This window comes from Electrona antarctica, assembly GCF_951216825.1.
Source record: "Electrona antarctica genome assembly, chromosome: 4".
NCBI lineage: Eukaryota > Metazoa > Chordata > Actinopteri > Myctophiformes > Myctophidae > Electrona > Electrona antarctica.
The window spans coordinates 16,823,102-16,845,760 of NC_136809.1; the positions used below are offsets into that span (position 1 = coordinate 16,823,102).

A 22,659-nucleotide genomic window follows, 5' to 3' on the forward strand; every position below is an offset into this window, starting at 1 on the left:
AAGTAACTACAGGAAACACCTGCAAAACAATACCCATGCCACTGCTCCCATGAGTCACTCCCTCTGGCTCCATCCACAAAAGTCTTCATTTAGTGAGAGTGCACAAAATTGCCAATTGAATTAACACTTGTGTTTTCACTGGTCTATGCCCATGTGCAAGATCATATTGGCTTATCAACCCTGCACTGACGAGGAGGAAAATGGATGAGGACCGACAGAAGGATTAAGGACTGTCTTCCCTTTTTAATACAATTTTACAGACATTCCAAGGCGGTGCGCATGGTTTGAGTTTGAGGCGTTTAAGACAGTTCACGTTAATACAGTATTTAGTTTGGACATGTAAGCCTGGCACAGCAGCTGAGTCTCATCTGAAGGTTCTCCTTTGATGAGTTGTGTTTTTGTTTTTTTCCGTCTTACATAACAGATAGCATTGGAGGGCACGGCTTGCTGCAGGCATGTTTCCTGTGTGTGTGTGTGTGTGTGTGTGTGTGTGTGTGTGTGTGTGTGTGTGTGTGTGTGTGTGTGTGTGTGTGTGTGTGTGTGTGTGTGTGTGTGTTGCACGTGTGTGCGCGCACGTGTGTGTGTGCGTGTACCTGCGCTGTAAATCCATTTGTTCCAGAGTGGAGGTGACAGAATACCCGAGAGAGAGAGAGAGAGAGAGAGAGAGAGAGAGAGAGAGAGAGAGAGAGAGATGACTAAAGACAGGCAGTGAGGTAAGAGTACGAGTATACGGCACAGGAGAGACACATGGAGGAGGATGTTCTGACTTTAAATGGCACATGAATTCACTTGGAGAAGAAGGGTGGAGAGAGAGCGAGAAAGAGAGAGAGAGAGAGAGCTAGCTCCTTTGTGAGTGAGGGGTTTGTTTACTGTCTGACCTTTTCAGAACAATATATCCCACGCTTCCACACAGTAATTAAAGCATAAGGATGCACACCAAGTAGCTCTCATTAGGAGTTTTTTATTTATTTATGCAAATATGTGACGTTTTGACTAGGGGTGCACGATTATGAAATTATGACCGATATCCGATCTCCGATTATTTGCAGGGTCATATCTGCCGATACCAATTCTGACCGATTCCAATGTTATACAGAGGACCACAATGGACAGCCTAGGCCCTATAGGGGTTTATTGGCCCTATAAAGCCTGTTAATAAAGTTACGTATTCAATCAATCAATAAATAGCCTATACTCTTTTCCAAGTGTCTGTTTTCACAACTGAATGACACAGCAATGAGATGAGTACACAAATTAAATGTAGACATTTTGATTTGGCTTTTGTTCTAGACTAGAGGTACTAGACACTTTTGATTTATATTGAACTCATTGATGAATCTTTATATTTTACATTTCTTTGACCGATTCCGATTATGCTACTGATTATATCGTGCATCCCTAGTTTTGACCAACACGATAATCAGACTTCAACCCTTGCACACTACTCAGAAATCAATGCATAGCATTATCCATATTGTATCTTGTATCCTGTTTTCCAATAGTAGCTAGGTTTCCATGTGCTTAGTAGGAAATGTGTTTCCCATGTAAAACAAAGGGATAATGAACAATAGTGTTGCTCTCTGCTGAACTAAAATAAGTAACTGTCTTATAGTCTGTAATGCTCAGTCAGTAGTGCTGTGTTGCCCATGATAATGATTATACAAAATTCAGTAACAGTTTTTACATTATGGTCATCATTGTTCATTGTTATGCACCAGCCTACAGTTCTTTTTTTACATAAAAGAACTACTGGGGAGTGGGGAATAAACCTGTTTATAGCTCAATGTAAATATATCCAAACAGACACATTGGTGGAGCACAGAGGCACAGCAGTATGGAGCCCAGCCCAGATTATGGGAGAAGGTACAGGTAAGTAAAGTATTATGTCTCAGGAACAGGCATTGAGGGAGTGAACTGCACACATGAACATCTCACTGACATGTTGATGTGTGTCCTCTGTCTCAGGGGTGCCATGTCACGCCTCGTGTATTACTAACCCTGTCCCTAACCACACGCACAGCAACAAGCCACACAGTTGTGGGCAGTCAGGAACTGTCATTGAGGGAGTGAACTGCACACAGATGTTGATCCTGTGTCTGAAGAACTGACATTGAGGGAGTGAACTGATTTAAACGCAAAGATGGGTGGACGAGGGAACAATGATCAGGCGTGTGGAAAGCAGGTGTGGCCACGGAGCTGATTGATTGACGGGGGAAATGAGGTGAGAAGAGAAGATTGGCATGACTAACGAGGGACACAGTTGGTAGATCAGACTGTGGGAGTGGCCAGAGGGTAGCGGTGGAGAGTAACAACTACATTTACTTGAGTACGTTTCTTTCAATCTGTCCACAATCTCCTGGATCATTAAACTGGCAGTCCAATGAATGACATCATTAACGATCATGAAGCTGGCAGTCCAATGAATGACATCATTAACGATCATTAAGCTGGCAGTCCAATGAATGACACCACCAATTCATCATTATTCACTGGATCTTTGGATTCCTAACAGACAATGCCACCGATGATCCTGTAGTGTGAGGCGTGAGCTTGCTACGTTTTAGGTCAGTGGTACTCAAAGTGGGGTCCAGGGACTTATGGGCATTTCAGGGGGTTCACTGAAAAATGAGTAAATACAGTATACAAATCAGTTTAACCACTTTAAATGTAATAGTGGACTTCCGGTGTGAATGCCGGTGTGTAACCGAGGCCAACGTGAGCTCCCTAACGCCATAGGTGAGGAATTACATCCATATGACACCTCAACGGTGAGGAAGCCTGTTGAAATCCGACCTAAGTGAATAAAATACCATTAGCCTACCGTCCACACACACACACACACACACACACACACACACACACACACACACACACCCCCCCCGCTGGTTCTACCATGACGTCATAGGTGGCGACTGACGTTAGACTGGCTTCAAGCTCTACTCTGATAATGGCTACAGGGCAGGCAGGCAGCACTAATAAATGACAGCTAGAGGTGCCATCTGTGGGGCAGGTAAATTTACCACACTTGAAACATAACGGTCAGTTTTTATTTCCTTTATCCCATTCTGGGCGGGAACCCCTTTCGGTGTTCTAACCCTTCTAGACGGGAACCCCTCTTGGGGTTCTGTACAGTATGTACAGTATTTTTAAAAAAAAGGGTTATATTCCCTGAAGCAGGGGGCATTGGTGAATGTAACGAAGGCCTTCACTCACCTACATGTCATATGGGTATTTGACAGGTCGCCATAGTTACCATCGGAATATTGGTACTCCATTTATGTGACATTTAGCCAACCTATCTAAGTCTGGCATAACAAACTCCATATTTGGGCATGGTTGAGAGATATGGAGCTGGCAAACATAGTGCTGACGTCATGCTAATATTTTAGAACTCCATATACGGATATAGCTGACTCATCGTGACATGCAGCCAAGCACTATAAAAGGTGGCCTTCACCCCTTGAGCTTCAGTTGCAAGCAATATTTAGCCTATATTCGCAACCGGCACTCTCTCTCTCTCTCAGACTCCAGCACCTTCTGTACGAGTCAGGATATCTGCATTAGAGGATATTCAGATTCACTCTACTTAATCATCGGGTTGACGTCTCAGTTAAGTTCTTTCCGGACACCACTTCTCCGTTTTATAGTTTTATAGTCAGAGTATGGCTGCGTACACGATTGTTCTGCTCCGCCATGGAGAGAGCTGCTGGAATCAGGACAACCGCTTTTGCGGATGGTTCGACGCAACGCTCAGTGGAACCGGGGTGGAAGAGGCAAAGAGGGCAGGACAGGCCTTGAAAGACGCTGGCTATGAATTTGACATCTGCTACACTTCTGTACTCAAGCGGGCCATTCGGACACTGTGGCTTGTTTTGGAGGGCATTGACCAGATGTGGCTGCCTGTCCATCGTACCTGGCGCCTCAACGAGCGCCACTACGGTGGCCTGACTGGGCTAAATAAGGCAGAGACAGCAGCCAAGCACGGAGAGGCGCAGGTCAAGATCTGGAGGCGATCCTTCGATGTCCCACCCCCATCCATGGATGAGAACCATGACTTCTATAACAACATAAGCAAGGACCGTCGCTATGGCGACCTGCCTGACCAGCTTCCAACCTGTGAGAGTCTGAAGGACACCATCGCCCGGGCACTGCCTTTCTGGAACGAGGAGATCGTTCCTCAGATCAAGGATGGCAAGAGGGTTCTGATCGTTGCCCATGGCAACAGTCTCCGTGGCATCATAAAGCACCTTGAGGGTATGTCAGAGGAGGCCATCATGGAGCTAGACCTGCCAACAGGCATCCCCATTCTGTATGAGCTGGACAGGAACCTGAGGCCTGTAGGATCCTTGCAGTTCCTGGGCGACGAGGAGGCCGTCAAGAAGGCTATGGGGGCCGTGGCTGCCCAGGGGAAGGCAAAGCTCTGAAGAAAGGCAGGGGAGCGGGGGAGATTGACAGCTGTGACAGCCAATCGCTGGGTCCACTCGGGTATTAGTGGAACCGTCATTTCACTTGTATAGCCCCGAGAGTTGTGTGTGTTAATCTGACGTTAGTAGATCCATGTTTTCTTCTTGGACATGTGTTTGTGGCACACTGGCAGGTTATATAATATAGGATTTTGACAGCTGCTGTCTCCTGTTCTTAAACGGAATGGCGTTCTGCCACTGAATCTTTTACTGGATCGGCACACCTGTCTGTCTATCACATCACAACGGTTGTTTGTTTACAATTTCTCTGTTTGAGAAATCCTTTGGACAATGTACTGTTGTGTCCTGTCAAAATGAAAAATCTATAAAGTATGAAGTAAAAAAAATAATAATCAATTAGCCTACTCATTTAGACACTTTATTTGTGTCATGTTTGGGGTTTTGTTGGCTGGTGTGGGAGAAAAGCAGAGGTTCAGCAGTCGGTTCACCCACAGCTGACAACTGTGTTTGAAGTAAATGACAAAGATTTCTATTATAACATTGAGGCTTTATATAATAGTTTAGTTTTTACTACAGACCTTACAATGGTACTGTGAATTCAGAATGTTTGAACAAATGTTTTTGGAAAAACAGCTTCAATGTACATCGATTTTACAGTACGCTTTATTCAACAGAATTCATGTTATATAAATGTACATAATTAAGATATATATATCAATATTCCGGAAATAAATTCCTATAGTTTACAGGCTACAGGCTTGGTCTTCAGTAGTATTTATTTTTAAAGAGCTTGTGTCATTAATTGTGCATTTAGAGGAAAACTCCAGATGAGTAGAATGGAAGCTTTGTGGTTTGCATTTTCTTCTGCACAACCTAGTCTTGATTCCCTGGAAAGAACACAAAGAGACAATGGATCATGAATGCACGCACGAACGCAAGCTTGCACGCACGCACGCACGCACGCACGCATGCACGCGATACAACTGTTTTCCAAAAATAAACCAACTACACCATCGATTTTGTCATGTGACTCTGAGTCGTCTGATATTGAGTTACATTTGATGTCTGTGTTTGGAGAAAAAACATTTAATAATTTTTCTTACCATGGCCACGCAGGGGCTCCGTAATGACACAATCTAAGATTCCCCTGGTTTTCCAATACAAAAACATAACGCTGTGACCCGCCCTCTGGCGGCGGTGCTGTGAGACTTCGGTGCTCTATTACTTTCAATGAGCGTAAATAAGTGTCACCTGTGGTGCTGTCCTCTCTCCATGCGTCCAGGTTGATTGATGGAATGCGATGGCAGGGCAACAGGTCAGCAGGGAAACGGCCCAACCTGAAGGCGTCACGTGGGACCTCCCTCATGTCACTGTTGTCACAGATGATGCGAGACAGTGACCACTTGGACAGTTCAGCTCTCTGATGCTCGGTGAACACGCCTTCCGCCTCCCACCAAAATCTAGACGCACATAGTTCAAGCCAAGGAAAGAATAAAACAATGAGCCACAAAGAGGCCATGGTTTACTCTGGATTTTACAACGGCTAAGAGGCACACACAAAAAAGAGCAGACCAAGTACAGAGCCAAAGTATTCAGTATTGTGGGTGAAATGTCTTAAAATAGACGTTAAAGGAGCATTCAGTGATTTGGGTGATTTGGAAAACCACCCGGTCCGCCCCGGTAACAAAATGTGCACATGCACGCTCTACAGTGGGGGGAAGTGCAACAGGCCAACAGCATGTGCACCAAGGCCCGCCCCCACTCGATCATGATTGGAGGAAGGCCCCTCTCATCCTGATTGGATGAAGGCTCTGCCACCCGCCACCAAAACTGAAACTAGGGTTTTTTTACCCCAGGGGCTCACTGGGGACAGGGAGGAACTCCTTATATGGTCAGCACACTCTATAATAGGGAGAATTATCCAGAAAAAAAGAAAAAATAAGTGATATTTGAATTAAGTCAAATCATTGAATATACCTTTAACATGAATGCAAAATGCTAACGAGAAATACTGAATTTAACACAACGCTGATGATAGGGCTCTCAAACAAGTCTTTGAATCAATCTACAAAATATATGTAAACATCTGCAAATCAAATGTTATATTATGTAGTGGGGGCCCTTGCTTCATCTCTCTCTCCATTAGCTAAGGTGTCCCTGGCCTGAAAAACGTTGAAGACCCCTGAACTAAAATGTACCTGTCTCCATCACGTAGCACTTTCATCTGCTTCCCGATCAGGCAGGCAAACAGTGGTCCGGTTCTGGAGCCAGGCAGCAGGTCTTCAACCAGTCCTCCAAGCCATACGTCTATGTTGTCTGGGTGTTTGTACAACTTCATGATCTCCTCCACAACTCTGGCGTCTTTCACAACACCCTGGAAGTCTTCTTGTGTGTCTATTCTCTTCAGTCCACAGAATGCTCTCCAGGCATTGTAGCCTGAAACAAGGTTGTCATAGTTTAGCATTTTTTGGTATTAGTTTTAATTTAATTTCCATTTCAGTTTAGATCCGTTTTTTAAAGCTTGTTTGATAGTTGTATTAATTTATTTATTTGGGAAAGGCTTGGAGGTTGAGCCGTGAAGTCTGACCTGGAAGAGCGTGATCTCGTCCCCGCTGCAGATTGAGCGAGGCCAGGTCCATCTTGTGCGGAGCGTCCAGAAGGAGCAACCTCTCTGTCACCTCCTCAGACATGAGCTGCTCTGGGCTCATGGCGGCTGCTGCCGTCCCCATCACACCCCTGAGGACCGGTTCTATTCCACCTGTACACCAACGGCACAATGACAAGATGAAAATACAATATGCAGCGTGCCTCATTATCATCGCCATCGGGTGGAAACCGTATGTCCAAAATCCTTACTTACTCCTGAAATGGAAAAAATAACCTTTCAATGGATCCATTGTATATTAGTCACAAGCTATTTTAATAGCTTGTGTAATAATGTGTGTAATGTGTAATAATAACAATAATAATAATAGCACACACACACACACACACACACACACACACACACACACACACACACACACACACACACACACACACACACACACACACACACACACACATTGAATTACAACATGCAGTGTAGCCTACAGTAAGTGCAAAGTCTGGGCATTGGCTTATTGACACTCCAGAACAAAACCACTTGTAACATTATGTACTGCATGTACGTGAGTAGAAAACAGCATGGACAGAAAGAAATTGCTTCCCGCAGAACTTGGCTGACCTTGTTGAACTATTCTCCACGGACTGAAGAATGTGTGTTCCAGATTCAAGGACGGGAAGCGCTGATCTTCCTGGAAGCTCTCGTTCAGTCTCCGGAGGACTGGATTGATGGTAGCGTGGCCGAAGCGGAACGCTGCCGTGGCAAAGACGTTGGAGGCTGAAGGGTCCACGGTGGGATCGTATCCCCTGTAGGGTGCTATGTACTCTTCCAAAGACTTCAGACCGATGATCTTTGGAACATAATCTCTCATGGTAATAATCTGGAAAGAGAGGGCCACAGGAAAGCAGACTTATTGTCACTGTCGGGCAGAAACCTGGTATTTTCATATTTTATACTTCATCGTATGAAGATGTATAACGATTTTCTCAAATTCTCTATTTTTTGAAAGCAGTGGTTGTCAAACTTTTTCATGTCAAGGGCCCCCATATTCATATGCATTTGATCTGAAAAATGTGGTGTGCCAGGGACCCCCCAGCACGACAAGAAGTGAAGCTTTATAAGTCTATCTGCTATAGCAAACGTATAAAATGTGAATAAAGTGGTTAAATGATTGTGAGTCTGTATTAACACCCACTGGAACCCTCCAAAGGACCCCACTATGAGAACCACTGTTTTAAATGGCTACAATACCCGATCTACAAGCTCACAACGTGTCACATTGTGATGCGTTGTGAGCTTGTATATGGCTTCATATAATTGGCCCTCACTAATGCTCAATATAAGATGCCACAAGTTCTGCCTATACTCACCCGGTGTCTCAGAGGAAGGCTATATGAACAGTTCATGAAGTCTGATCTGTCCTACCAATGTGCTTTTTTATATTAGGAAGAAAATCCGAACTGGAGCCATATACCCGGATCCAGATCTTCAAATAGTAAAATCAACAGGAAGTTAACATTTTTATAAAAAAAAATAAAACAATAGAGTTTTTGTGATGCTCTATAGTGTCTGAATCAACTTTGTTTGTGTTTACGTACTAAAAGAGTGACTTTGAGAGCTGTTTCAGCGGATACCAGAGAACTCGCCAGTTTTCCGACTCGCTGCTGTTTAGTGCATTTTAGTTTTACTTCACCTTAATTTAAATTGCATTGCATAGAGAGAGAGAGAGAGAGAGAGAGAGAGAGAGAGAGAGAGAGAGAGAGAGGATTGTTGTTTATAGTTTACACTAGAATCTAGTGACTAGATGAAGTAGGAATGCTACAGTACCGAAACAATGTAATTCATTAGTAAACAATATCCTGAATTGGTAGGCCTACTATCATTGGTATTCACATACTGAACTTTTTATCATCATCTAGCTGACCATTTAATTGCACAAAAATAATTTGATCACTTTGGAAATGAACTATAACATCTGTGGGTTTGACTACACTGATGAAGACAGCGTGTTAGCATAACGATGAAGACATTGAAGAATCTTCGGACGGCTGGCATAACCGTTTGGACACCTATAGGCTGCTAATGCCACCTGACAAGTTAACGTGTCGGGGGTTCGACTCCCGATCTCGGCGTCCTTTGCTGCCTGTCATTCTCTCTACCCATTTCCTGTCAGACTACTGTATCTGTCCATAAAGGCAGAACACCCACTGCCCCCGTCCCCGTCTACCTGTCTACCCAATAACTTTGTCTACCAATGGGGATTACAAACTAATTAAATAGCAACTGCTTTCTCTTCCCGACAAAATTTGCATGCTACAATGCACGCAAAAAAAATGCACCATATGCATTTTTCATATTTCATATGTGTATCACGCACCTTTATGTATAATGCATCACACGTATATTTCACACTGCCAACGTTGATATCTGATCTGTCTTTTCATTCTTTCTTTCTCCATCTCTTATAACTGCATGGGATAATGGAGCTTGTACAACAAATCATTGAACCCTCTCTGTAAAACCGTGATGTGACAATAATGTTTGAGTTAAGTCACTTCGTGCCGCTCTGCGATCTTGTATGTCTGCTATTTTTGAACATTTTTTTTTTTAATAATTTTGAATTTCTTTTAACACATTTAGACCTGAGGTCGATTCTACAAATGCCTTCTAAATCAGTAGTTCTCAAACTGTAATAGAGGGTATGCGCATGCATAAAGTGAATGACAGATCGAGTGGCAAAATGAGTGAATTTAATGTTGTTTAAAGTCATTTAATGCAATCAATTTTCTGTTTGGATGTATGGGCCATATCCATATCATTTGCCAATCCTTGGCAAAAAGAGAACTATTGGTTTAGAAGACATTTGTAGAATCGGCCCCATATGTTAATAAAGGTACATTGAAATTGCAATGCAAAAAGCTTGTATAGATCTGCTCACTTTCAAAACATCTTGGGGAGAAAAAAAAGTGGAATATTTTTTAATCATTCTAATCTTGTATGGCACCACGCATTTTCAGATGGGGGTCCCTGGCACAACATATTTTCAGATGGGGGTCCCTGGCACAACACATTTTCAGATGGGGGTCCCTGGCACCACACATTTTTAGATGGGGGTCCCTGGCACAACACATTTTTAGATGGGGGTCCCTGGCACAACATATTTTTAGATGGGGGTCCCTGGCACAACATATTTTTAGATGGGGGTCCCTGGCACAACACATTTTCAGATGGGGGTCCCTGGCACAACACATTTTCAGATGGGGGTCCCTGGCACAACATATTTTCAGATGGGGGTCCCTGGCACAACACATGTTTAGATGGGGGTCCCTGGCACAACACATTTTCAGATGGGGGTCCCTGGCACAACATATTTTCAGATGGGGGTCCCTGGCACAACATATTTTCAGATGGGGGTCCCTGGCACAACATATTTTCAGATGGGGGTCCCTGGCACAACACATTTTCAGATGGGGGTCCCTGGCACAACACATTTTCAGATGGGGGTCCCTGGCACAACACATTTTTAGATGGGGGTCCCTGGCACAACACATTTTTAGATGGGGGTCCCTGGCACAACACATTTTCAGATGGGGGTCCCTGGCACAACACATTTTTAGATGGGGGTCCCTGGCACCACACATTTTTAGATGGGGGTCCCTGGCACACATTGTGGCAGCGGTGGCCGAACGGATAGCGGCGCGGTCTAGATACCGGAAGGTTCCCAGTTCGAATCAGCCGTCCGACACGTTAAAATTACCACCGCTGAAATGCCCTTGAACAAGGCATCAACCACTACGATGAAATGTGTTCTATGAGCAGGGCCTGGCTGGAAACAAGTTCTTGAGCTTAGCCCAGATACCCTGGGTAAATATAGATTTCATTTCATTTCATTTCACAACACATTTTTAGATGTGGGTCCCTGGCACAACACATTTTTGGGGGTCCCTGGCACAACATATTTTTAGATGGGGGTCCCTGGCACAACATATTTTCAGATGGGGGTCCCTGGCACAACATATTTTTAGATGGTGGTCCCTGGCACAACACATTTTCAGATGGGGGTCCCTGGCACAACACATTTTTAGATGGGGGTCCCTGGCACCACACATTTTTAGATGTGGGTCCCTGGCACAACACATTTTTAGATGGGGGTCCCTGGCACAACATATTTTTGGGGGTCCCTGGCACAACACATTTTCAGATGGGGGTCCCTGGCACAACACATTTTCAGATGGGGGTCCCTGGCACAACATATTTTTAAATGGGGGTCCCTGGCACAACACATTTTTAGATGGGGGTCCCTGGCACAACACATTTTCAGATGGGGGTCCCTGGCACAACATATTTTTAAATGGGGGTCCCTGGCACAACACATTTTTAGATGGGGGTCCCTGGCACAACACATTTTTAGATGGGGGTCCCTGGCACAACATATTTTTAAATGGGGGTCCCTGGCACAACACATTTTCAGATGGGGGTCCCTGGCACAACACATTTTTAGATGGGGGTCCCTGGCACAACATATTTTTAAATGGGGGTCCCTGGCACAACACATTTTCAGATGGGGGTCCCTGGCACAACACATTTTTAGATGGGGGTCCCTGGCACAACACATTTTCAGATGGGGGTCCCTGGCACAACATATTTTTAAATGGGGGTCCCTGGCACAACACATTTTCAGATGGGGGTCCCTGGCACAACACATTTTTAGATGGGGGTCCCTGGCACAACACATTTTCAGATGGGGGTCCCTGGCACAACATATTTTTAAATGGGGGTCCCTGGCACCACACATTTTCAGATGGGGGTCCCTGGCACAACACATTTTTAGATGGGGGTCCCTGGCACAACATATTTTTGGGGGTCCCTGGCACAACACATTTTCAGATGGGGGTCCCTGGCACAACACATTTTTAGATGGGGCCCTTGGCACAACACATTTTTAGATGGGGGTCCCTGGCACAACACATTTTTAGATGGGGGTCCCTGGCACCACACATTTTTAGATGGGGGTCCCTGGCACAACACATTTTTAGATGGGGGTCCCTGGCACAACACATTTTTAGATGGGGGTCCCTGGCACCACACATTTTTAGATGTGGGTCCCTGGCACAACACATTTTTAGATGGGGGTCCCTGGCACAACATATTTTTGGGGGTCCCTGGCACAACACATTTTCAGATGGGGGTCCCTGGCACAACACATTTTCAGATGGGGGTCCCTGGCACAACATATTTTTAAATGGGGGTCCCTGGCACAACACATTTTTAGATGGGGGTCCCTGGCACAACACATTTTCAGATGGGGGTCCCTGGCACAACATATTTTTAAATGGGGGTCCCTGGCACAACACATTTTTAGATGGGGGTCCCTGGCACAACACATTTTTAGATGGGGGTCCCTGGCACAACATATTTTTAAATGGGGGTCCCTGGCACAACACATTTTCAGATGGGGGTCCCTGGCACAACACATTTTTAGATGGGGGTCCCTGGCACAACATATTTTTAAATGGGGGTCCCTGGCACAACACATTTTCAGATGGGGGTCCCTGGCACAACACATTTTTAGATGGGGGTCCCTGGCACAACACATTTTCAGATGGGGGTCCCTGGCACAACATATTTTTAAATGGGGGTCCCTGGCACAACACATTTTCAGATGGGGGTCCCTGGCACAACACATTTTTAGATGGGGGTCCCTGGCACAACACATTTTCAGATGGGGGTCCCTGGCACAACATATTTTTAAATGGGGGTCCCTGGCACCACACATTTTCAGATGGGGGTCCCTGGCACAACACATTTTTAGATGGGGGTCCCTGGCACAACATATTTTTGGGGGTCCCTGGCACAACACATTTTCAGATGGGGGTCCCTGGCACAACACATTTTTAGATGGGGCCCTTGGCACAACACATTTTTAGATGGGGGTCCCTGGCACAACACATTTTTAGATGGGGGTCCCTGGCACCACACATTTTTAGATGGGGGTCCCTGGCACAACACATTTTTAGATGGGGGTCCCTGGCACAACACATTTTTGGGGGTCCCTGGCACAACACATTTTTGGGGGTCCCTGGCACAACATATTTTTAGATGGGGGTCCCTGGCACAACACATTTTTAGATGGGGGTCCCTGGCACAACATATTTTTAAATGGGGGTCCCTGGCACAACACATTTTTGGGGGTCCCTGGCACAACATATTTTTAGATGGGGGTCCCTGGCACAACACATTTTTAGATGGGGCCCCTGGCACAACACATTTTCAGATGGTGGTCCCTGGCACCACACATTTTCAGATGGGGGTCCCTGGCACAACACATTTTTAGATGGGGGTCCCTGGCACAACATATTTTTGGGGGTCCCTGGCACAACATATTTTTAGATGGGGCCCCTGGCACAACACATTTTCAGATGGGGTCCCTGGCACAACACATTTTTAGATGGGGGTCCCTGGCACAACACATTTTCAGATGGGGTCCCTGGCACAACACATTTTCAGATGGGGGTCCCTGGCACAACACATTTTCAGATGGGGTCCCTGGCACAACACATTTTTAGATGGGGGTCCCTGGCACAACACATTTTTAGATGGGGCCCTTGGCACAACACATTTTTAGATGGGGGTCCCTGGCACCACACATTTTTAGATGGGGGTCCCTGGCACAACACATTTTTAGATGGGGTCCCTGGCACAACACATTTTTAGATGGGGCCCCTTGGCACAACACATTTTTAGATGGGGGTCCCTGGCACCACACATTTTTAGATGGGGGTCCCTGGCACAACACATTTTTAGATGTGGGTCCCTGGCACAACACATTTTTAGATGGGGCCCCTGGCACAACACATTTTTAGATGGGGCCCCTGGCACAACACATTTTTAGATGGGGGTCCCTGACTCCCTGGCACAACACATTTTTAGATGGGGCCCTTGGCACAACACATTTTCAGATGGGGGTCCCTGGCACAACACATTTTTAGATGGGGCCCCTGGCACAACATATTTTTAGATGGGGGTCCCTGGCACAACACATTTCAGATGGGGGTCCCTGGCACAACACATTTTAGATGGGGGTCCCTGGCACAACACATTTCAGATGGGGGTCCCTGGCACAACACATTTTAGATGGGGGTCCCTGGCACAACACATTTCAGATGGGGGTCCCTGGCACAACACATTTTAGATGGGGGTCCCTGGCACAACACATTTCAGATGGGGGTCCCTGGCACAACACATTTTAGATGGGGGTCCCTGGCACAACACATTTTTAGATGGGGGTCCCTGGCACAACACATTTTTAGATGGGGCCCCTGGCACAACACACTTTTAGATGGGGCCCCTGGCACAACACATTTTCAGATGGGGGCCCCTGGTCAAATACATATTAATTTGTGTGTCCTTGGCATTAAACAGTAAGCACCAATCGTTTTACTTCTACTCGACTACATTTGAAAACGTTAGTTACTACTAGTACTTATCTGTTCCATCACTGCTATACAGCAGGGGTTCTCAACGTTTTTGGCCGGGGACCCCCGGAAATGCTTTGGCAATGTCTCGGGACCCCCGCCCCGCCCCCTCCCGACCCCCAATATAAATTGACTGCTACAATAACCTTAATAATAGAGACAATACACCATAAATAAATACTGAAACCAGATATAATCATTAGGGAAGGTGTATGCATGTACTATGTGTACTATATGTAAACGCCATTTCCAGCCATAGTATACAGTATACCTGATGCAGAGCTCCAATGATCTTGCGTGTCTCCTGGTACGTGGTCTCGGCGCTCCAGTGAGCGTTGAGGCGTGTCAGAGCCGCGGCCACTCGGTTGTGTTCCCTGAGCCACAGGGTGTGCAGAGCCACCAGGCCCAGGGCCTCGTTCACCCTGCTGTCCCCGGCACGGAAACACTCCACTCTGGGGCGGCGGCGCGGTGTCCCCGTCCCCGACCACGTCCCCGTCCCCGTCCCGCCGCCGCTGCCAGGGGCCTGGTGGCACGCCGATGGGACGCCCCGCACAAAAGGCAGGTAGGCTCTGTCATTTGGGTCCTGGAAGGAATGGGAGGTGTGTGGGGGGTGGGGGGGGGGACTTCAAGTTATTGAATAAATTGATCACGGACAAAATTATCGATTTTATTCAAATTAAATTAAATTAGTATTTTCTCTTATGTTCTTGTATGTATTTGAGCCGGTCACAAGTTGTGAGCGAACATTTCGTGTGCAGTTCGGGTTCAGCAATAAGTCAGTCAAGTGCTGAGCATGCAGACTATACGCCCGTGCTCCGTGGTCGCGATACAATGTACAGTAACAGTAGCAAAAATATAAACAAGATTCATTTATTTATACATTTATTTATGTATTACTTTTTAAATCTATATTTAGATTTCAATCATTGCTAGTGAGGTGTCTCCGTCTCTCCAGCTCTTGAGTAAGCAAAAAAAAAAGGTGCAGTGGGTTTCCAATCAATTAAATTACATAATGTTCCGGGTTCAATTGTCTTCCCACTTTGTTTCATCACGTCCAAATTCAACTTGTTTATCCAGTATCCTGTATGAGTTCTCTCTCCTGATTGGAAGAAGAATAAGTGTTCTCCCGGTCCTGCAAATTACCATCAAAGTATATTCTTAACACCAACAACAAAGGATATTTAACTTCAAATATCACTTTTAATAAAATAAGTAATTGATAGAGAAATCAATAAAAAATGACTGACAGTTGTAGCTCTACCTTGAATTGATGATTGACAGCCAGACGTCCATCGGTGCCAGAGAGCTCACGCAGAGAGCGCTGTAATTTGGGGGTGTGGCCATATACCACTGAAGCATCGATAAAGGACGTGATGGCGTTCATCTGTTGACGCTGCAGAGCTCCTTTAAAGTCAGTATGGAATATAGCGTGTCAAATAGCTCTGTAATCTGATAACGATCATTGTTATAGATAGAGTGTTTGGTCATTAACAGCGGTATACCTTCTTTGTAAACAGAACATGCATTTTATCAGGAAAGAGAACTCATACAGGATACAGGATAAACAAACAAGTGACATTAATGAAACACTAAGATATGAGCAGACAAAAATGGAACTGGAATGTTCAATTTAAGCTGATGAATGGGGTTCTCTCTCCTGATGAAATTGGCGACCCAGGGGCAACGGTTTGCGGAGCGGTCTTGTTATCGGAAGGTCGCCAGTTCGTATCCCCAGACCGGCACGTTAAAATTACCACCGCTGAAGTGCCCTTGAGCAAGGCATTGAACCCCTACCATGAAATGTTCTATGAGCAGGGTCTGGCTGTAAACAAGTTCGTCGAGCTTAGTCCATTCACCCTGGGTAAACAAAGAACTTTGCTTTGCTTTGATCTGAAAATGTTTACTAAAGAGTTGGAGAGACATGCCAATGTTGAACAAACATGGTGATTTGCTGATTTCTATCAGAAATGTTTTTTTAACCAAACATATCACTTACCTTTAATGTCTGATACAACACTGGTAGGGCAGGCTGCTGACGAGCGGAAGAAAGGCATACATGTTTTGTCACCAGACAACACGCCACACGTCTGTAACACAGAGGACATAATGACGGTGGTGGAAGAAGTAAAAGTAGCAATATCACAATAGAAATATGCAAAACTTGAGTAAAAGTACTGAAGTCAACATACACTTATATGTCAAAAAACGACTTGGATTCCAAAAAATAAATAGAAAATAAAGGTTGAGACGTTGAGTAGCCTAGCTCAATCTGTTAGCATTTGTAATGTCGTAAAGAAAAAGCCAATAAAAAGGTGAAATATGGACAGCAACAGTATGGAGTACACGTGTTAGTTAGTTTACCTGGATAGGAAAGCACGGATGCACATTTTCACATGTGCTCCAACAGTCAGCGCCTCCTTTAAAAGCAGCCTTGCTGATGCTTTGAGGGGTGAAGGTCATGTCATGGTCGATGTACTGACCCCATTCCACCAGCATCTGAGAGTACATGCTGTCTTTGTGCTTGTGAGAGCTCTTCACTATGTTCCTGCTCACCTCCCGTGCCTGTTTAATAGACAAACTCAGGCTGTCAAAAGATTCAACGTTTTAATCAGATTGTGGAAATAAATAAAATAAATAAAATAAATAAAATAAATAAAATAAATAAAATAAATAAAATAAATAAAATAAATAAAATAAATAAAATAAATAAAATAAATAAAATAAATAAAATAAATAAAATAAATAAAATAAATAAAAACACGCCCCCCTTATGCATTAGAAGGACAGTCACCAGAACCATGCAGGGACGTGTGTCTTCAATAAGTCTAACATGGTTCAAATGGACTTTGAAGTTATATAATGGGCTTATAAAGGAAGAAGGGGTGTCAGTAAATATTGAATCAAGCAACTTAAAATCCAGAGTAGATTCAAATGACCCCAGATGTGCTTTAAAGTGAAATACCCTTTTCAGTTACCAGGGGCAGTTGGAAGCCGTTATGTAAGCGTCCATGGTTCCATCCTTTGGGCTGTGTCTCTCCATCCTCATATTCAGCAGGAAGCCATCTGTTCAACGGAGTGTTGCTGGCTCCCCACAGGGGATTTAGCCTGCATTGCAACACAAATGTATAAAAAAGGGTACATTTGAAGAGCAACCATTATGTATTTGTTTTTCCCTCCAAGTATAATTATCATTGTAGCTTTTGACTGCTAATTTTGGCTTTATTTGAGGGAAAATTGGGTCATAGAAAAATGATACATATGAGACATATCGGGCCCTCCCAACCAACACGTGAGCATGTGGTCCATGCGTATGCTAATTGAACCACGAACCACAAAACGGTACATTTGGACCCCTGGCGTTCCAAGGGGACCACCCAACGTTTAGAACCAGTAGGCGTGAAAGACCATTGCATGGAGGAATATTAATAAGAGTCAGAACGTACCTATTGTTGCAGAGACCTGATATGGAGCGGTACTTGTTGACATGGTGTTGTTGGAGACACATGGCATGGTGTGTGGCTGGTGGGCATCCTGACAGCTCTGCAATGAGCTCCACGTCCTCCCAGGACAGCAACTCTGGGACAGAAATACATGGCATTGCTGTCGTGGGAAACCTTGTATGTCCAAAACTGTTACTTTTCAGACCATTGGAAAAATAACCCATGGGCTCCAATTTACTATATTCACACACAGCGGCCATTTTGCTCTCACGTCATATTTGCGGGAAGGGGGAAAATGCCACCCCAACGGGTTGACATTTCATTAACTTAATAGCAAAATGTCCTCCGTGTGAATATGGTGAATAGATCTAAATGTAGCCTATAGTCATTGTACATACAGTAGTCATAAGCTCTTGTTAATACGTTAAAAAAGCAGATCTACAAGCTCAAAAGGTTACATTGCGACTCGTGTGCTTGTGGAACTGCTATTTTCACTACAAACTATTACAAAGTTTAAATATGGAGATAAAAGGCTTCCCTATAGCCAAGAATGAGAAACAAACCTGAAACAGACTCTCAAATGAAATGAGCAGTAGCATACATACACCTCACTCCAAACTGCGGTTCTCCACCTTTTCTGCATCATAGCTGGGTCTGAATTCGTTATAATCGTGCACTTGGTGACAAGTTTTTGATTTTTGGTATGGTGGTAGGTATGGTTATAAGGTTTTCAAAAACCATCGCAAACAAGTTGGGAGCGCCCCCTAGTGGCCTGTTTGCAATGAATCTAATATTAAATGGGTCAGTCTATGGTTAAAAACCACAATAATTGATAAAAGAGATTTTTCAATGGATTCTATTAGTATTGGGTGTGCTAAATAACATACTACAAAATTAGGAAAAAATAACTTCTGGAAAGGCATTATTTTCAAGATGGCGTCCACGATGGCTGCCAGGAGCTTAAAATGCCTATAAACTGGGATTTAATATATAAAAAATCATAACAATTATACTCTTGGTGACAAGTTTTTGATTTTTGGCATGATGTTAGGTATGGGTATAAGGTTTTCAAAAACCATCGCAAACAAGTCGGGCTCGCCCCCTAGTGGTCTGTTTGCAATGAATCTAATATCAAATGGGCCAGTATATGGTTAAAAACCATAATAATTGATAAAAGAGATTTTTCAATGGATTTTATTAGTATTGGGTGTGCTAAATAACATACTAAAGAATTAGGAAAAAATAACGTCTGGAAAGGCATCATTTTCAAGATTGCGTCCACAATAGCTGCAAAATGCCTATAAAGCTGGGATTTCATATGTAAAAAAAACCCCAAAATAATTGATAAAATATATTTTCCAATGGATTCTATTAGTATTGGGTATGCTAAATAACATATTACAATTTCGGGTGAAAATAACTTCTGGAAAGGCATCATTTTCAAGATGGCGTCCACGGTGGCCTCAGTAAGCTTAAAATGACTATAAACTGGGATTTAATACATAAAAAATCATAACAATTATGCACTTGGTGACAAGTTTTAGATATTTGGCATGATGTTAGGTATGGGCATAAGGTTTTCAAAAACCATCGCAAACAAGTCGGGCTCGCCCCCTAGTGGTCTGTTTGCAATGAATCTAATATCAAATGGGCCAGTATATGGTTAAAAACCATAATAATTGATAAAAGAGATTTTTCAATGGATTTTATTAGTATTGGGTGTGCTAAATAACATACTAAAGAATTAGGAAAAAATAACGTCTGGAAAGGCATCATTTTCAAGATTGCGTCCACAATAGCTGCAAAATGCCTATAAAGCTGGGATTTCATATGTAAAAAAAAAACCAAAATAATTGATAAAATATATTTTCCAATGGATTCTATTAGTATTGGGTATGCTAAATAACATATTACAATTTTGGGTGAAAATAACTTCTGGAAAGGCATCATTTTCAAGATGGCGTCCACGGTGGCCTCAGTAAGCTTAAAATGACTATAAACTGGGATTTAATACATACAAAATCATAACAATTATGCACTTGGTGACAAGTTTTAGATATTTGGCATGATGTTAGGTATGGGCATAATGTTTTCAAAAACCATCGCAAACAAGTTGGGCTCGCCCCCTAGTGGTCTGTTTGCAATGAATCCAATGCTGGCCTATTTAACATTGGATTCATTGCAAACAGACCACTAGGGGGCAAGCCCAACTCGTTTGCGATGGTTTTTGAAAACCTCATGCCCATACCTAACACCATGCCAAAAATCTAAAACTTGTCACCAAGTGCATAATTGTTATGATTTTTTATGTATTAAATCCCAGTTTATAGGCATTTTAAGCTTACTGAGGCCACCGTGGACGCCATCTTGAAAATGATGCCTTTCCAGAAGTTATTTTCACCCAAAATGTTTATATGTTATTTAGCATACCCAATACTAATAGAATCCATTGGAAAATCTATTTTATCAATTATTATTATTATTTTTTACATATTAAATCCAAGCTTTATAGGCATTTTGCAGCTATTGTGGACGCAATCTTGAAAATGATGCCTTTCCAGAAGTAATTTTTTCCTACATTTTTAGTATGTTATTAAGCACACCCAATACTAATAGAATCCATTGATTTTTTTTATTTTATCCATTATTATGGTTTTTAACCATATACTGGCCCATTTAATATTAGATTCATTGCAAACGGACCACTAGGGGGCGAGCCCAACTCGTTTGCGATGGTTTTTGAAAACCTTATGCCCATCCCTAACACCATACCAAAAATCAAGAACTTGTCACCAAGTGCACGATTTTGTTGATTTTGAACGAATTCAGACCCAGCTATCAGGGCCCACTTAGAAATCTCTAAAGCGTTCCTGGCCGGACTCACGCGTCTGACCACGACAGCCGTGTTAAGTGGGCTGCATGCATTTTCAGAGCATGTTTATTTTTTGAATGATCAATCAATCGATTGTGTTCCGGGCCGGCTTGGACCAATGGAACTAACACAGTATACTACTTATTATCACATAAGGGGGACTACTTGCAATATCATCATGTCCCAACAGTGGGCCCTAAAGGGATTAAAATAACATACTTTAAGTTTATAGGTATCACAGTAAAAACAAAAATGTCAAGGTTTTAAAGAACAAAATACCATGACATATTTTTTTACACAGTATTTTTTTAAATATGAATGTTAATATAACATTAATATATCGTGTTTTGCCTATTATTTCAAGGCCCACTTGCAATATCCTTACAGTGGGCCCAGCCCCACAGGTTGGGAATTACTATAATATTTAACTGGTTCTTTGATGCTGTGAACATGACCTGAAGATGATGAAATTAAGATGGTGTAATTCCATGCTAGATGCTGAAAGTGTGCTCCCAGAACCTGATGCAGTGGTGTCTCTTTTATATCTGAGTGATGTTCTGTCCTTCAGGACTTGCAGAGTTGTTGTGAAGACTTCTGCTGCTCTGGAAATCTCCTGGGTGTCTGGTTCCGCTTGCCGGGGAAACGTAGACATCATATGCACCACAGACATGGCTGTGTTGTGTCTACAGTGCCAAAAGAAAAATAGAATTGTTCATAGTGGGGAAATTATTTTATAAATGGAGATGATAACTGCAGCATGAGAGGTGTATTACCTCTGACTGCTGTGGAACAAGGCTTTATCTAGCATTTGAAGACTTTCTTGATATGAAGATAAAAGCAATTCCTTGGTGATAGATGAAACTGTAAATAGATAATGAAAAACAAAATGTAAACCAGACAAACACATACAAAATCTCAAGGTTTACAAGATGAAGCAATGCCATTTGTATTATATGAATACACCATAATACTGTTCAAACTGCTATTGATAGCGAGTCACAAAGGGAGCGGAGCAGTGCCTTTGTGAAGCAACGTTTCGGTCACTAGGGACCGAAACGTTGCTTCATTAAATAAGACAATACTCTTGTGCCGAGCAGATACACAGTGTGCGGGTGTACCTTATTGCTTTCTTTGATGTCCACTGGCCTACGCACCTGTGCATACGCCTGATTGCTAGGTGTGCGATAGTTTTCTCCTACAGTTAATAAATGTTGTATAAAACTCAGGACTTGTCTATGAATTATGTGCATGCAGGTACATCTCAGATTAAGTTTATAATCAATTAGTCTGACATTATGGCAACATCATCACCTAATAAAGTGACATGTGCATGTTTGTATCCTAACAACAAGGAAGATAACAAAATGTAGAGCCAAAACACACACACACACACACACACACACACACACACACACACACACACACACACACACACACACACACACACACACACACACACACACACACACACACACACACACACACACACACACACACACACACACACACACAAACACACACAATACAGTTAAACAAAAAACTTACAGTTTAAATGCCTGTCTTCAACAGCAGAGAAACTTGTGAGAATAATACAGCACACAATTCCTTGATTCATGAAGTTAAAGTAACCAGCCATGGTATGTTTATATAATATTACGGTATTAAATTCAAACACTAGATGCAGCACTAGCACATCTGCTATTTTTACATCAATGAACTATCTTTTCCGCATGTTAAGAATTCACAGTTAAGTCCCACACAGTGCATTGCTCCCACCCATCTCCAGACCAGTGGCCTATGAACACTTGTGAACTGTTCAAGTCTACTGGTTCAGAGCAATACA

General features: G+C 43.3%; 2 protein-coding genes across 2 annotated transcripts; one reads left to right on the forward strand and one right to left on the reverse strand.

Annotated features, from left to right (window-relative positions):
* Positions 1-3,662: 3,662 nt before the first annotated feature.
* Positions 3,663-4,424, forward strand: LOC306921181 (phosphoglycerate mutase 1-like; the record flags this gene model as incomplete). Its single annotated transcript, XM_079498293.1, has 1 exon — positions 3,663-4,424. One exon carries the CDS (start codon positions 3,663-3,665, stop codon positions 4,422-4,424), a length of 762 nt encoding a protein of 253 aa, XP_079354419.1.
* Positions 4,425-4,957: 533 nt separating this feature from the next.
* Positions 4,958-18,102, reverse strand: tpo (thyroid peroxidase; the record flags this gene model as incomplete). The annotated part of the gene is made up of 11 exons (XM_079498296.1): positions 4,958-5,311; positions 5,676-5,884; positions 6,623-6,860; positions 7,012-7,182; positions 7,651-7,909; positions 14,776-15,087; positions 15,766-15,908; positions 16,501-16,591; positions 16,866-17,066; positions 17,480-17,609; positions 17,948-18,102. The coding sequence occupies 11 exons, from the start codon at positions 18,100-18,102 to the stop codon at positions 5,298-5,300; spliced, it is 1,923 nt and encodes a 640-aa protein (XP_079354422.1). The 3' UTR covers positions 4,958-5,297.
* Positions 18,103-22,659: the final 4,557 nt, after the last annotated feature.